We start from the raw sequence: 14,723 nt of genomic DNA on the forward strand, positions 1-14,723 counted from the left end.
ATGTGTTAAATGTGTTTTTTTCAATCGAGATAGATTTAAAGATAATGAACTATAAAATAAAAGGTATCAAGTGGATATACTAAACAAACTATAAGAGTAATATTGGTTTGTTTTCCTCAATTGTGAGGAGATAAGACCTGTGAAGTTGGCAATCTCTTTTTTGTATAAGTACTAATGGTCCAGCCAACTCCACGCCCCAGGACCTAACTCCCTATTGTTTGAAAATTCGCTATACTTTGGCATCCCCCTTTACCTATCCAAACGTCTGCAGATGGTACAAAATCAGGCCGCACGTCTGATTGTTCATCAACCTAGGCACTACCATGTCACTTCAATTCTAAGGAAATTACATTGGCTTCCGGTTGTTCAACGCTGTGCCTTCAAGGTTGGGTGTCTTATCTTTAAATCACTCAATGGAAAAAGCCCTAAATTTGTGAACAACTTGATTAACAAGTACGCCCCCCACACGCAATCTCCGCTCAGCCCACAAGCAACTTCTGTCTATCCCCTCTTTTAAAAAGAAGCGCGCTGGTGGTGCTAGGCTTGCTATTTTAGCCACCATGTTTTGGAACTCCCTCCCCTCTGAAATTCGCTTCTGCACCAATCTCCTTGGCTTTAGGAACTTCCTTAAGACTTGTCTATTCCGACATGCTTTTTGAATAACTTTCCAGGACTTGGGTATCCATCAAAGTAGCGCCATGAAACCACCCCTGTGTACGTGCGCTTTACAAATGTTTTTTAACATAACTTAACATAACATCCCTTCAGAGACCTCCTGCACCCACTATGCAGGAACACACTCCAAGAACCCACGTAGGTGAAGGACCCTCAACTAGCAGTAAGCAGTAATTTTTAGAACAGGGCCGGTAAACAAACCACCCACTGGAGAAAGGAGATCCCCCACGAGGCAACGGAGAAGAAGTGGAAAAGACGAAAAAAACACAGAATCGTCCAGACCACAGCGCAACCTGAAGAAGACAGTAACCTTATGATGAATATCTCGCACAGGGTTTTGAAAACCTGAGGAAACAGCAGTATTGAGCAAAGGAATGTCCTTTATTACTTCGTATACTTCAATGCTTTGGAATCTGAGATTGCGCTATTTAAGTTCATGCGGAAACTGCGATTGAGGTGGGTTTTCCATTCATGTTCCAACACACAAATACCTACCCAGCCACAGGAGAGATTTCGTCCGAAAAGCAATTTCATGGCGCCCATTTCGCATAAAACTTTAGACACCTTTGAATTACTTGTTAAAAAAGACATCCAGGGTATTCAATATCAACATCCGAAACACAAGAATTTAACATCACAGGAACAGAAGCTACTAAGATCTCTGAGCTCGAATACCAGTCTAATGTTTCAACCTGCAGACAAGAGAGGAGCCATTGTAGTAATGGACAAAGAATTTTATGATCTGAAAGTCAATGATCATGTACTCAACACCGACACTTACATTAGTTACCATCTGATCCCACAAAGGAATTCATGACTATCTTGGAACACATTCTCAATCATGCACAAGAGATGGGATGGATCACTGATACTGCCAAGCGATTTTTACAACCCTCAAATCCACAAATACCCCATTTGTATATGCTGCCCAAGATGCATAAAAACGCTGGAAATCCCCATTCCGTCCTATTGTCGCGCGATGTGGCTCGATACATGAATCCATTGGCCAATACATTGACTTTTATCTACAACCACTGGTTCAAACATGGAGTTCTTATGTAAAAGACACCACAGATTGTCTAATCAAATTGCAAAGCATGAAACATAAATTCAATAAAGACACCTTACCTTGTACAATAGATGTGGTGGCACTTTATCCTTCAATCCCTCAAGGTGAGGGGATAGAAGCAGTGGAATGGCGAGTCAATCTGAACAAGTGAGTCGAATTTATTTGTTGGAACTACTAGAATTTTCATTGTATCACAGTTACTTTACTTGGGATGATAAATTCTTCTTACAACAAACTGGCACTTCTATGGGGTTTCCTGGAGCACCTTCATATGCAAAAACCTACATGGCATATTTTGAAGATAAATAAATTTTGAACAACGAGCAATGACAGACACTTAGTAATGTATATGAGATACATTGACAACATTTTGATAGCAAGCTAAAAGAGGAAGGGTTGGAGCAAACTTTCGCTACTCTGAATCCACGCTTTCTGTTTAGCAGGTCACCATGCCGGTCTCGAGTCATTCCTGAATACCTATAGGACATGACAGCCCTGAAGAAGTCTCATCAAAAGAGACGAAACGCGTTGGCTAGAAAAGAGAAAAAAGAAAAATTCATTGTGATTTGATCATTTGTCTACAAAAAATAAAGGATTGAAAATACACGTCTATCCAGCTCGGTCCTGTTCATTTGATACGGATGTTTCCTATTATCTTAAAGGACATTACTTGTATTTTACAAGAACTACTTTGTTGATGGGTGCTGATTCCAAAGTGTTAACATTTTGATAGTATGGCAAGGGAATGGAACAATACTGGAACACAACATTTTACAAATCAATCAATGCAACTCACGCATACAATTTATATACAACATTCAAGCACACAAGATTCAATTTTTGGATATCGAAATAAGGAATCCAGTGACAGGTTTAGAAACTTTGGTATATCGTAAACCCACTGATGAAAACAATGCTTAACACTTTTCCAGTCTCCATTCGGTTTCACTAAAAAGACGTCTCCCGGTTTCTCAGTTCATTAGAATAAAAAGAATTTCTTCGAACGCTGCTGAATCTAAGATATTAATTCAAGATGAAGTGGAGAGATATCGCCAACGGGGATATCCAGCTGAGATTTTGGAAAAAGCCAGGTCTATTGTGGAAATAACAAAACTTGAAGATCTTCTTATCAACAAACCGAAAACCAAAAACAAACGTGAAGTATTTGTGATGAAACATTCTGTGGAAGCCCAAAAAATCAAGACGATCATAAAAAAGAGATGGGAGATTGTGGAACAGGAGCCGGATTTCCAGGAACTATTCATGGACAAACCTCTTTTTTTGCATACCGGTTCCGAAAATCTCAGACAGCTTTTGAAACCAAACCTATACAATTGACCCCAGGATTCAAGGGGATGAGAAAATGTTTCAACTGTGGACAATGTGGAAATGTTATTCTTGGAAATATTTTTCATCATCCATACACGGGGAAACCACTAAAACTGAAACACACCTCAGATTGCAACACCAAAGGTGTCATATACGCAATACGTTGCCCATGTGAACTCGTCTACGTGGGGATAACTTCACGAAAAAGCAAAACCTGTATCATTAAACATAAAAGTATGATACGCAATAAGAACAGACACTCTTGCCTAGCATGACACACACTATTCCACAACTTAGATTTATCATTTTGAAATACATAATACACAAAGACAGCATTGGCATAAACACTAGGTTAACCCAACGAGAAACATTTTGGATAACATTTCTCGACATCATCTTTCCAAAAGAAGTAAACGATCATTATGAGAGGCTATGTTTTTTGTAACAAAATGGTAGATTTTATCCAGTGATATTCTCTTCATGTATATCAGATGTTTTGATTACTATGGTATTTTTTTTACATTTTGTACTCGTGGTATCATGTTTTTGTACACCTGCACTTGCTCCCACTATCACTCACATTTTATTCCACGTACGGTGTGAACAACTTCCAGTTATCGAAGCGCTTGTAGTACTCACTTTTCATTCTCTGGGGCTTATAAAAAAACCTCAACTGGCATGCATCACAGATTTGTAGATTGTTGCATATTTGTAAAGACAGCAGTTTCACGCAACCTTAGACATTCTAAGTTTGTTCCACCTTTTGTAAGGAAAGGATTTCACTGGTCAGTATATGTTTTCAGCCGCAGTTGGCTCGCTTTGACATGGAAGTTTGGCTAAGCGCTAGGATATGGTCATGGATAATAGTTAGAGTGCCGAGGATACCTCATGTGTGTCAGAACTAGCGCTAGCACCAGGAGCCTAGATATTAATAAAGTGTGTTCAAACCAGGCAAAACAGGTGTGTACACCTTTTAAAACACTGAGCATGCGCCAAGATTAGGTGACGCTTAAGAGACGTTATGCAAAGATTCAAATTCTGGCGTCTTTGCAGCTCAGCAACATGGCTGAATCGGAGATTATCGTTTACCTCAGAGCCTCATATACAATCGGTAAGCGGGAGAAACGTATAAAACCACAGACTAGGTTGTCTTTCAGTTGCCGTTCAAGTGGTTTATGACTGTTGATGTCCCTTGTACTTAGATTACACAGGACAGTCAATTTCGCCCCAGAATGATTTGTCGTAGAATCAGCGGCACATGTAAAACCTGTTTACTAAATGAGACTAGCTTGTCTCTATAATAGTTTTCACGATACAATCTTCACATGAGTTGCGACTGTTTTTGTTTACTCAGGAAGAAATACGCCCTGAGGGGAACACAGTTTTACAGTGATATCCCTTCAAGATTTTAAAGGTATGACTCAACCCACAGGCACGTTATGGCACAGGGTAATTCACCTTTTACCGAGCACACAGCTTTCAGTATTTGAACTTTCTTTAGCGGGTAAGAATGTCTCATGTGACATCTCGTCACGAAGTGCATAGACCCAAAAATGCAGACTTCTTTCCAACCGGTGAGACAGTATACTGTCACACCTCATGCTCACTTTTTATTATTTAAGACTCGTTTATATTTATTCATTTTTTATTCATGATTACCGGCATGTTCCTTCACTTTCCCTCTCACTCCTACATAGCCTTGGGTCTAAGGTCGTTGAGTTTTTGCACGTTTTGTACCCTTTATTTCTCTTTTTCACATTGATATAGTTTTGCTTAAGAGGTTCTTTAATTCACCACAAATGTATGATAGTGGCAGCAAGAACGGATACTGCTTTGCATTTCACTCATATTGATTTTCACTTTTTTTATTTGTTTCAGCCGGTGGCTACAAGAATTTGAAAATATTTGAAATCACATGTACAGAAATCCATGATTTTGTAATGTTATTCCCCTGATGAAGGGTTGTACCCGAAATGCATTGGGTTTTGGTCAACATATTTTAGAAGTAAAAAAAAAAATTTAGGCTGCACACATGATTTGCATATAGATTGTATTTACTTTCAATTCATATTCAGGTTATATGTTTAGATTGATATAAAGACACTGAAGAAGATTGTGTAATTCACAAAAAGAAGCAATGAATAAAATGGTTATGTTGTTGATCAATAAGAAAAACATTGTGATTGGCAATACTTTTATATAACTTGGTGGAAGCCTTAGGGACACTACAACAGTGCGTTGAGTGACAGGTATGGAGACCTCCGCACCCCATTTTTACATTATGGTATCACAGATCTATTTGGGCTGGACCTTAAGCACACAGCAGCATGCTTCGAACAAACTGATTACATCAGCACACTTTGTCTACACTTTGCACTACAGGTGTGCAGGTTGGTACCCCAATTTGTTGCATCAATTGTCCAGAATAACCTTACTGGACTACTAGACCTCCGCCCTGCCAGATTTGGTCACTAAGCCAGTTTGGAGTCACTAAACTATTTAGAACTTTTCAAAAGTTTGCAAAGTTTTTTCTGACCAATGTTTGTTTGTGGTAGCATTTAAAAGTATGTATTTGTTCAAAATTCTGTATCTTCCAAACCATCTGGTGGATTTTGATGATTAGGGACTCTAAGAATTCATTAAAATATGCTCTATATATATGAATTGTTTTTGTGTGACTTTCTTGTTCCGTTATTTGGTGCCTAACTGCTTGCAGCCTCAGCTACCCAGGGTAAAGCTAAGGTTAAGTAAACAAGCCTGACTGGACCCAAGATGGTATTTGCAGGTGTACTCCACGATAAGGCCACACAGCCATATCCTATACTGCATCCAAATCCTCACTTTATCTGTCTCCTTTTATATCAATTGAGTCACAAAAATTTATTTTTCTTCAATGAAAATTTAAAAAAAAGTATTTGAATTTCTATTGGGCACTCATAGATCAGAGACTCATGCCCTAGTCACTTTCAGACTCGATTATGCCATATTATGATAATTCTCTATAGATATGTTGCTGTGCCAATCTAAGTCAATGTTTTCAAACTGTTAAAATTCACCAGCCAGTATTATTTTAAGTTTCCTCCCTCATGCATCTGTCTCTTCCCATGTTCAGAAACCCCACTGGCTGCCTACGGCCAATATCATATTTTTAAATAATTTTTGCCTAGTTTCCAAAGCTCTCCACAACACTGGTCACTGGTCCTTCCGATATTTCTGGAAAGATAAACCATCATTTCTCAACCTCTTTTCATTCCCATTAATATTGATAGTCTAATAAGAAAAGAAGAAATGTAGTATGGTCAAAGTGACAGAGGCGACATTCCTCTCATTTTATGAGGAAGTTGTAAAAAAACGTATAGCGCAATGGGTTTTTTTAATAGCCAGATACTGGCCTTGCATCTGTATTTCTCCTTCTTTTCCTCTGCAATCTAGTCTGACCTGTGAGAAGGTTTCACTTTTCCATCCTCCAACTTTTAATCTCTCTCATAATTTTCTGGATCTCATGACTTAGGGCCTGATTTAGATCTCGGCGTATGCGTTACTCTGTCACAACCGTGACGGATAACCCATCTGCTGAAATATAATCCATTGTATATACTATGGTATTATATTTCAGCGGACATGATATCCAACACTGTTGGGACAGAGTAACCTGTCCGCTAAGATCTAAATCGGGCCCTTATTCTCGAAGACAGCACTCACTGGTTACACTATCGTTAAGTAGAACAAGCCTGGGAGAAATAAGCTTCTTATTTTGACCTATCTACATATCAATTGAACTTTCTCTTTCCTCTTTCAATCCATTTTTTTCTTCTACATTATTTCCATTCCTGTTCTTTCAATCCCACTAGGTTTGCTACTAATTGCCTCCTTTCCCTGTGTGCATGCTTCACTGTTCCTTTGAAAGTTATCTCATATTTGTTTTCCAAGACTCGTAACATCTACTTGTGAAATTCCTATTTTCCACATTGTTTTTAGTCCACTCTTCCTCCTTCTTCTAATTTGTCAATGTTAAAGGCTTATCTTTGATTTCCCATGCTCACATACTGCTTTCAATTTAAATACGCACCTCCCCTACTGTCCTCTTCTTCCTTATGTTTCTTGTCTCGTCCTTTAACCTTTATTTCCTGATGTCTGTTTCTTTATTGCTTCTCTTAAAAATCCTGCTTTTGTCTACCATGTGCTTTTCCATTTCTTACTAACATTATAGAATGCTCCTTTGATTCTGACTTCAGAGCTTTCTTGCACTTACAATACTACTAACACTGCAATGACTCACTCTTGAAACACTTTACTATGGCTGGGTATTGTTTCTGAGCCTGTCCTTACCTATGTAATTCTTATCCCACATAGTACACTCTTCTGTTTCCTCATTAAATGCTCATTTTATTTCCTTCTCCATTTGTGTTCTTGTGTGGTCTTCTTTTGTATTCTCTTAATTTCATTCTATATAGTTTTTCCAATCTCATTTCTTCTCCACATTTTGATTCCACCTGTTTTGAGATTATTGTCAGTATTTACATTTTTCCAAGTTTTCCTGACTGCTTCCATTCTCCTGCATCAACCAATCTATCTCCTCATTTTTCTTTCTTCTTTTGCTCTATTGCACTTGTGACATATTCATTTATCACTCGAAACAAGCCTCTATCAGATTGCTTTTTGGTCTGACAATTAGCAATTCCTTTCTATCCTGCTCTCAATTTTCTCATCCAATTTTCTTTTGTCTTCTTGGTTTTTTCACTAATTTTAACATTCTCCTCCAAATTCTTGAGGACTCTATGCCTCAATGAATTTTCATTATTCATAGTTTTAAATATTTGTCTCCAACTTTGTCTCTGTAATGCTCAGATAATTCTATTTCAACTTTTCATATCCCATGATTTTGATTGGAATCTGTACTTCTTCTCATCCTCCTTGCTCTTCATCTAGACTTTCATATTTGATCCTCAAACCCTCCTGATCCTCGTTCCACTTTCAATATTTTTTCTTGTTGTTAGTTCTCAATATGTCTCCCTTAAAATGTCAATCTTTCTACTTTTGATCTCATTTTATCATTGCCTAAATCCACAGACTTGTCTTTTGAAAGTACTAGAAGATTTTTTTCATTTTTTGAACTAGGCTTCAGCCAGCTTTATCCCTCTGTATTCAGAGCGGTTCTTTCCAATACATAGTACATACTTAGAGCAGGATGGGGCGAGCTCCAAGTTCATGACTCCATGGCTTTGTTACCTGTCTCAGTAGTCCACCCCTGATTTGATGATGTATCTCTCTCTTCATGTGCTTGTAACACCCATGAGTATTTCAGTTTCACAGTGTTCTGACAAAAATGAATTGTATCTTTCCACTGTATAGTTAAAGGAACTATTAAATTTTTTTTAGAATTAGCATGCTATGGTAGCGCATGTGTTTCCCTGCTCCCACTCGCTTTACTGTGCTTGTTTTCAACCCACACCACTCTCCCTAATGCTGCCCGCCCACCCTGCTAAACGCGTAAAATGTTTATTATTTGTTTTTTAATTTAATTTAATCCAGGCATGCTCTCATTTGATCCATTCTCTTCTCAATGCTTTCTCTATATCCAGCCCCCAATGTTAAGATTTTTTTGTTTGTTTGTTACAAGCTGCCATCAGCTATCTGCAAGGAGCTGCCAGGCAACTCACACCCTTTATTCCACTTTACATCTACTTTTTTAGATATTTCAATTCCCATTTTAACATGGACATTTGTCATGTTAGAATAGTATATTAACAAATGCCACCTGAGTCACAAGTCGTGCTAGCATTAATCATGATACATGCGTAACTTCACATGTGTATCCATGCATAACGAAAGTCTATGAATTGGTCACCATCTTGGAATGAGTTTTCTTTATTAGAAAACCTTGCCAGACACACATGTGTTTGTGTCTTAAGACATACTCACACGTTATCACAAAAAAGTATTGGTAAAGCCAATAGCGCAGCCTTTTGAAACCAAGCCCTATTGGCTTTGCCATTGCTTGTTTGCCATCATTTGTCCTCATTTTATGCCTAATAATAATAATAATAAAGGGGCTTGTAAAGCGCATGGTGACGCCATCCCGGCGTGTCCCCGCGCTGTGGAGAAAAGTCAGGGCCAGTAGAGGGACTTACAGGGAAAACAAATGGGTTTTTAGATTTTTCCTGAAGGTGGTCTCTGAGTCCGCTAGTCTGATACTCATGGGGAGAGCGTTCCATTCCCTGGCGGCCATTACACGGAAGGAACGACCACCCATTCTGGCTTTTTTGATACGGGGAATTTTAAGCAGTTCAGTTCCCCCAGAGCGAAGAGTTCTATTAGGCTCATAGGGGATAGCCAGATCAGTCATGTAGGGGGGAGCTTTTTGTGAGATGATCCTGTAGCACATTAGAAGTGCTTTAAATAGGACTCTCTTTTTTATGGGAAGCCTACCACCTCAGATGTTTATAACAGCCAGAATATAATTATTAGTTAATTAAATAATTGGGAAAGTAGTTCCTGTATTGATCAACAAAGGACTATTCATAGAGGAATGACATTTATTTACAAAGAAGGTTCTCTTCCTTTAAAAAAAACTGTCATACCAAAAGTTGGCATCCAGAATGGGATAACCGGGTTAGCACTGCAAACATGGTCTATGTCATAACATTCTAATAGACAAAAGAAAACCTCACATTTTTTATGGTAGGTATATTCAATTCCTTATTGTGGAAACATTGCTACATATAACGTTTTGTATACTAATTAATTCACCTTCAAGATGCTTGGAAAATAACTGCAATGTTAAAACATTTAAATATAAATCAAAGTGAGACTTTTTCCTAAACAATGACTCTCTTGTTTTGCATTTTGTCTCCACAGAATTCTCCCAAATCATTTTGCCCGAATGACAGAGTCACAGACGTGGATGCTATATTCAGTGTTATCGATGATGCACAGCGTTTCATATATGTATCTGTCATGGATTACATACCTCTTGTAGTCAATAACAACATGACAAGGTTTGTGGTGGATAGAGTTTAAACAATCTCTATTTGTGAATATGCACATATTATATGCCAACTTGTATTTTCTGTTATAAAAGTACTTGCTAGATTGTAACCTAGGAAGCATGATGCAAATACTTAGCTGCAGACAATTTTCCTAATGTTAAAAAAATCGATTTTTTATTTTAAACCAAACCCATCATGAGTGAAATAATGGGAAACAAAACAATCAAGAGCAGTATTTTATGTGTATGTATTTTCCACATTTCGTATATAAAAGAAATACAATGGGAGGTTAGGCAGACAGTTTTTTTAGAAAGGCTGTTAAATGCACTGATGGAGGTCATTTAATGCATGCAAGAGAAACAGATGCTGTACCTGCACTGCCATGACTTAGACTTGTGTCTAAGTCATGATAGCAACTTCAGGACCCAACCACCAGATGGCAAAATAATGCACAGCATGTGAAGCCCCCCAAAAATCACGCTGCAAAATAAAAAGGACACAGGGCTAATGGATTTCGGTTTAGATTCAATGGCTTTTACTTTTTTTCCTCAATAGGATGGAGAATGCCCTTGAGAAGTTAAGGTGTAAGCCAAGGGTTTTGCTCTGTACATTCACTAAGAGCCATAGAGTATGTGATATTCCAATTAATGCCCTGGTTGTAACTTAGAGCCTGATTCACAATGGTAATCTTACACTTGTATGTACTTTTAGGATTTTTTTTCCTCTTCACAATGGTATTTTATGAGTAGTATCTTTACTACTGGGGAGTCTCCGCACTCATGGGGGAGGCTCCTCACAAAATCCGCAATTGTAAAAATATATAACATTAACTTGTGAATAGGAAAAAATTGCAAACTTAAATAAAAGTGTATGTTTACCTTTGTGAATCAGGCCCTGTCTGTCCATGCTGAAACATTAGTACGTTCATATTTTCTCCCTCAGCACAAATACTCTTGTAAGAAAGAATGGGGTTTTAATGAAAGTAAAGAAAAGGATAAAGAGAGTAGAAAAGCCTATTCTTTTCTCCAATGAGGGAGCTACTGTTATGTTATGTTATCTGAATCTTTTATAGCGCACGGCTACTCCAAGGAGTGTCCCGGCGCTTTATTGTAAACCTGTAGCAGAAAACACAACACGGCATAGAAAAAAAGACCAGAAATCAAAAGAAAAGAGCGTATCTAAAGAGCAAAAAGCCAAGTTTTGAGGCCCTTCCTAAAAGCCAACAGATTGGAGGTGCTACGCAGTGCCACAGGCAAAGTGTTCCAGAGCTGTGGCGCCAACAGCCTGAAAGACCGGCCCCCAATGCGTGCCCTTTTTACTTGAGGGACCACGGCAAGGAACAGAGATTCGGATCTCAAGGATCGGAGAGGACGGTAGAAGGCTAGCCTCTTTTGGAAATATTTCGCTCCAGAAGCGTGAAGAGCCTTGTGAGCCAAGGTCAAGGCCTTAAAAACTATCCGCTTCCGGATAGGCAGCCAATGAAGTGACTGCAGGAGGCCGGAATTTCTGGCTCGCCCGTAGAGGCCAAAAATGGCCCGTGCTGCCGAGTTCTGGACCACCTGCAGCCGTTGCAAGAGATACTCCGGTAAGCCAAGATAAAGGACATTGGAGTAGTCCAATCTTGAGCCAATTAAGGCCTGAACCGTGATCTTCCGGGAGCAGAGGAAGAAACTTGCGGAGCATCCTGAGGAGGCCAAAGCATGTGCCCGTTAGGCCCAAGATCTGTGATCTCAACGTCAGGCCATTATCAATCTTAATCCCCAGATTCTTGGCTAGCTGGGAAGAGCCTGCTGGAGGAAACATGTTAACAGGCCACCATTCCTGCCAATCTGGGTCCGACCGGCAGCCGAAGAAGAGTACCTCAGATTTATCTGAGTTGCACTTGAGGCTGTTAAGCTGGAACCAGTTAAAATCAGCCCTAAGGCACCCGCGGATCCTCTCTCCATCAAAATCTTTTCCTTTCCTACACGTAAAGAGGAGCAGGGTATCATCGGCATAGGATACGATCTGGGCCCCAAACGACTCCGCCAGTGCCGCCAGAGGGGTCATGAAGATGTTGAAAAGAGTCGGGCTCAACACTGAGTCCTGCGGGACTTCGACTCCCATTGGCGGCATCACGGCAGAGCAAGGGGAGGCCCAGACCGTTTGTCGGCGGCCAGCCAAAAAAGATCTAAACCAGCTGAGCACCGTCCCCCTCAGACCTATCTCATAAAGTCTGGTGAGGAGACCGTCATGGGGGACGGTGTCAAAAGCCGCCGACAGGTCAAGCATCACAAGCATAGCTTTGCCTCCTGAATCCAGTACCTCATTGATTGCCTCCGACACTTCCAAAAGCGCCGTTTCGGTGCTTAAGTTGGTAAGGAAGCCGGATTGGGTGGAATGTAGCAGATTGTGGGATTCTAAAAAATTGGAGAGCACAATATGCGCATGCTTCTCCAAGATCTTAGCAAAAGCAGGCAGGAGAGAGATGGGCCTGTAGTTGGTAAGCGCCTCAGGATCTAACCCAGGCTTCTTGAGTAGAGGAATGATCATCGCCTGCTTCCAGGCCTGCGGGACCACCCCCCCCCCCCCCACTCAAGGAAAGATTCAAAATGGGATTCACCAAAGGATTGATGACTTCCGCCAAAAATTTGGCAGGGCACGGGTCAAGAGGCGATCCTGATTTAAGTTTGGCCATAAGTTCCAAAGACGAGGAAACTGAGAGTGGCGGAAAGTCTGCCAAAACCGGATCCGAACAAGCTGTTAGATCTGAACCACCCTCAGTGCTGGGAGATAATCCAGCCGCCCTCAGGGGGGAAGAGTCCTGGATCGATTTTATCTTGGTGGTAAAAAAGTTGGCAAGGGCACTTACCCACGACTCCGAAGGAGCTGCCTGGGTCGAATTAGTGCGTGGGGCCGTAAATTCCCTCACAATAGTAAAAATCTCTTTGCACGAGTTGGAGGCAGTCTCAATCCTCTTTGAAAAATAACCTTTTTTTTCAAGGAGGGTGCCACGATGGTAGGCTTTAACGGACGTCCTGTAAGCAAGCCTGGCCGCAGAATCATACTGTAAGCGCCAGGCCCTCTCTGCCGTCGCGAAGCCGCCAGTGCTTCAGTAAACCAAGGGGCAGAAACCCGTTTGGCTGTTTTTTCGGGGGGCCATCACAGGGGCAAGATCGTCTAGCCTGTCCTTCAGCCACGCTTGCAGGGACTCTAAATCCCATTCCAGGTCTCCTGTCATAGGACAGGGATGATCCAAACATGCCTGTGCCAGCATTTCCGGAGTCACCCGATGATACGCCCTGGGTGCTTGACACGGCTGCCGAGGAGCTGCACTAGATGGTTTTTTTGTACCCAGCACATGAAATTTGACCAGCCGGTGATCTTGTCTTCTGCACACTCTTGGACCACCAGCTCCTTACCCCAGGCATTTACAAGGTGAATCACAACAGAATACCTATGGGGAGAGACATCACAGGACGTGGAGTTATGCTGACTTCCGTCTCAGCTGCACACTCCATTGACCTTCTTGCCACTGTCATTAGGAAGGTGCTGTGGTCTTTTTCTGTGTGGTCCCTGCCCTAGTAATTACAGACGTATGTGCCACCCTCTACAGACAGAAGGAAAGCACGTCAGCATGCACACTTTACTGTTGTCTACTTGTCCTTTGTTTGATTACATCAGGAGGCTCAATTACAAATTAGGTTGGGCTTACGACTGAAATGCAATGGGGCCGTAGCTGAGGGAAAAGTCCCAATTTCATCAGTAGTTACTTCAACAAAGAGCAACGCATTTACCCTTCAAGTGCCACCTCTTGCTCCTACGATCATTAAAAACACTTGGCCCTGTTTACAAGTTCTGGACAAATTCGGGTCCCTCTGCAAACACATGTTCACAGGGGTATCGGAATTTTGAGTTGTGTGATAATTATCAGACCCTCCTAGTTTTCCCCTAATGCATGCTGTCTGGTTAAACCTCACAATATTTTTGGGGAAACAGGCCTGTAAAAACGTCAAAGCGTTCTTTAATTTGGCATGTAAAATACCGATTCTCTCTGGGCGTGGCTAGCAGCCGATCATGGCGGCAGCATAAGGGACGAGCTCCGCGGCTGAAGCGGCCTCTTCGTCGATCCGACACAAAAATCCGTCTCAACTGCAAGCCCCAAGGCGGGTACCGGATCCCAGGACCGGGCGGAGTGAGCAGCGACTAGCAGCGAGAAAATCCGACGCTCGTAGCCAGAGATACGTCGAAGCCTCTGACCGGCCTGCTAACACCTCCGGAGCCGGGACCTTCCCTGGATATTCACCCCGCCGGAAGTGCGTCCTGACCGGAGAACTTGTACCGGAAGTGCCCGTGTGGCGGTGGACTCAATTGACCGACTGCACCTTGGGGAGTCGGAGAAGGCGGCCCATACGACTCGAGGAAGCGGTGCTTACAGGAGGGGCCACTGGAGTCCTGAAAGTCTCGAAGGTCGTCACCTAAGGTGCCGAGAGCCTGGGCATCGACAGCGGTGTGGGCACCCGCCATCTTGTGACCTGAATAGTCGCTACACACTCGGCGACTAACGGAGCACCTCGCGCCCTGGAGAAGCACGCCCGACCGGATCGTTGCTGAACCGGCCTGGCTAGGAGGTCCACACCGATCCTCACATCCTGGCGCGTAGGGGCACGAGGAGCACGACA

General features: G+C 41.6%; 1 protein-coding gene across 1 annotated transcript in view; it reads left to right on the top strand.

Moving 5' to 3' along the window:
• Window positions 1–14,723, top strand: part of PLD5 (phospholipase D family member 5) — a gene marked incomplete at both ends in the record, with an annotated part of 589,545 nt that overhangs the window by 481,152 nt on the left and 93,670 nt on the right. Inside the window, one exon of the mRNA XM_086949781.1 lies at window positions 9,932–10,071. Within this exon, the coding sequence (XP_086805907.1) occupies window positions 9,932–10,071 (140 nt within the window). The remainder of the gene's footprint in view (window positions 1–9,931; window positions 10,072–14,723) is intronic.

Source organism: Lissotriton vulgaris, unplaced genomic scaffold (genome assembly GCF_964263255.1).
Source record: "Lissotriton vulgaris unplaced genomic scaffold, aLisVul1.2 SCAFFOLD_1466, whole genome shotgun sequence".
NCBI classification, from domain to species: Eukaryota; Metazoa; Chordata; class Amphibia; order Caudata; family Salamandridae; genus Lissotriton; species Lissotriton vulgaris.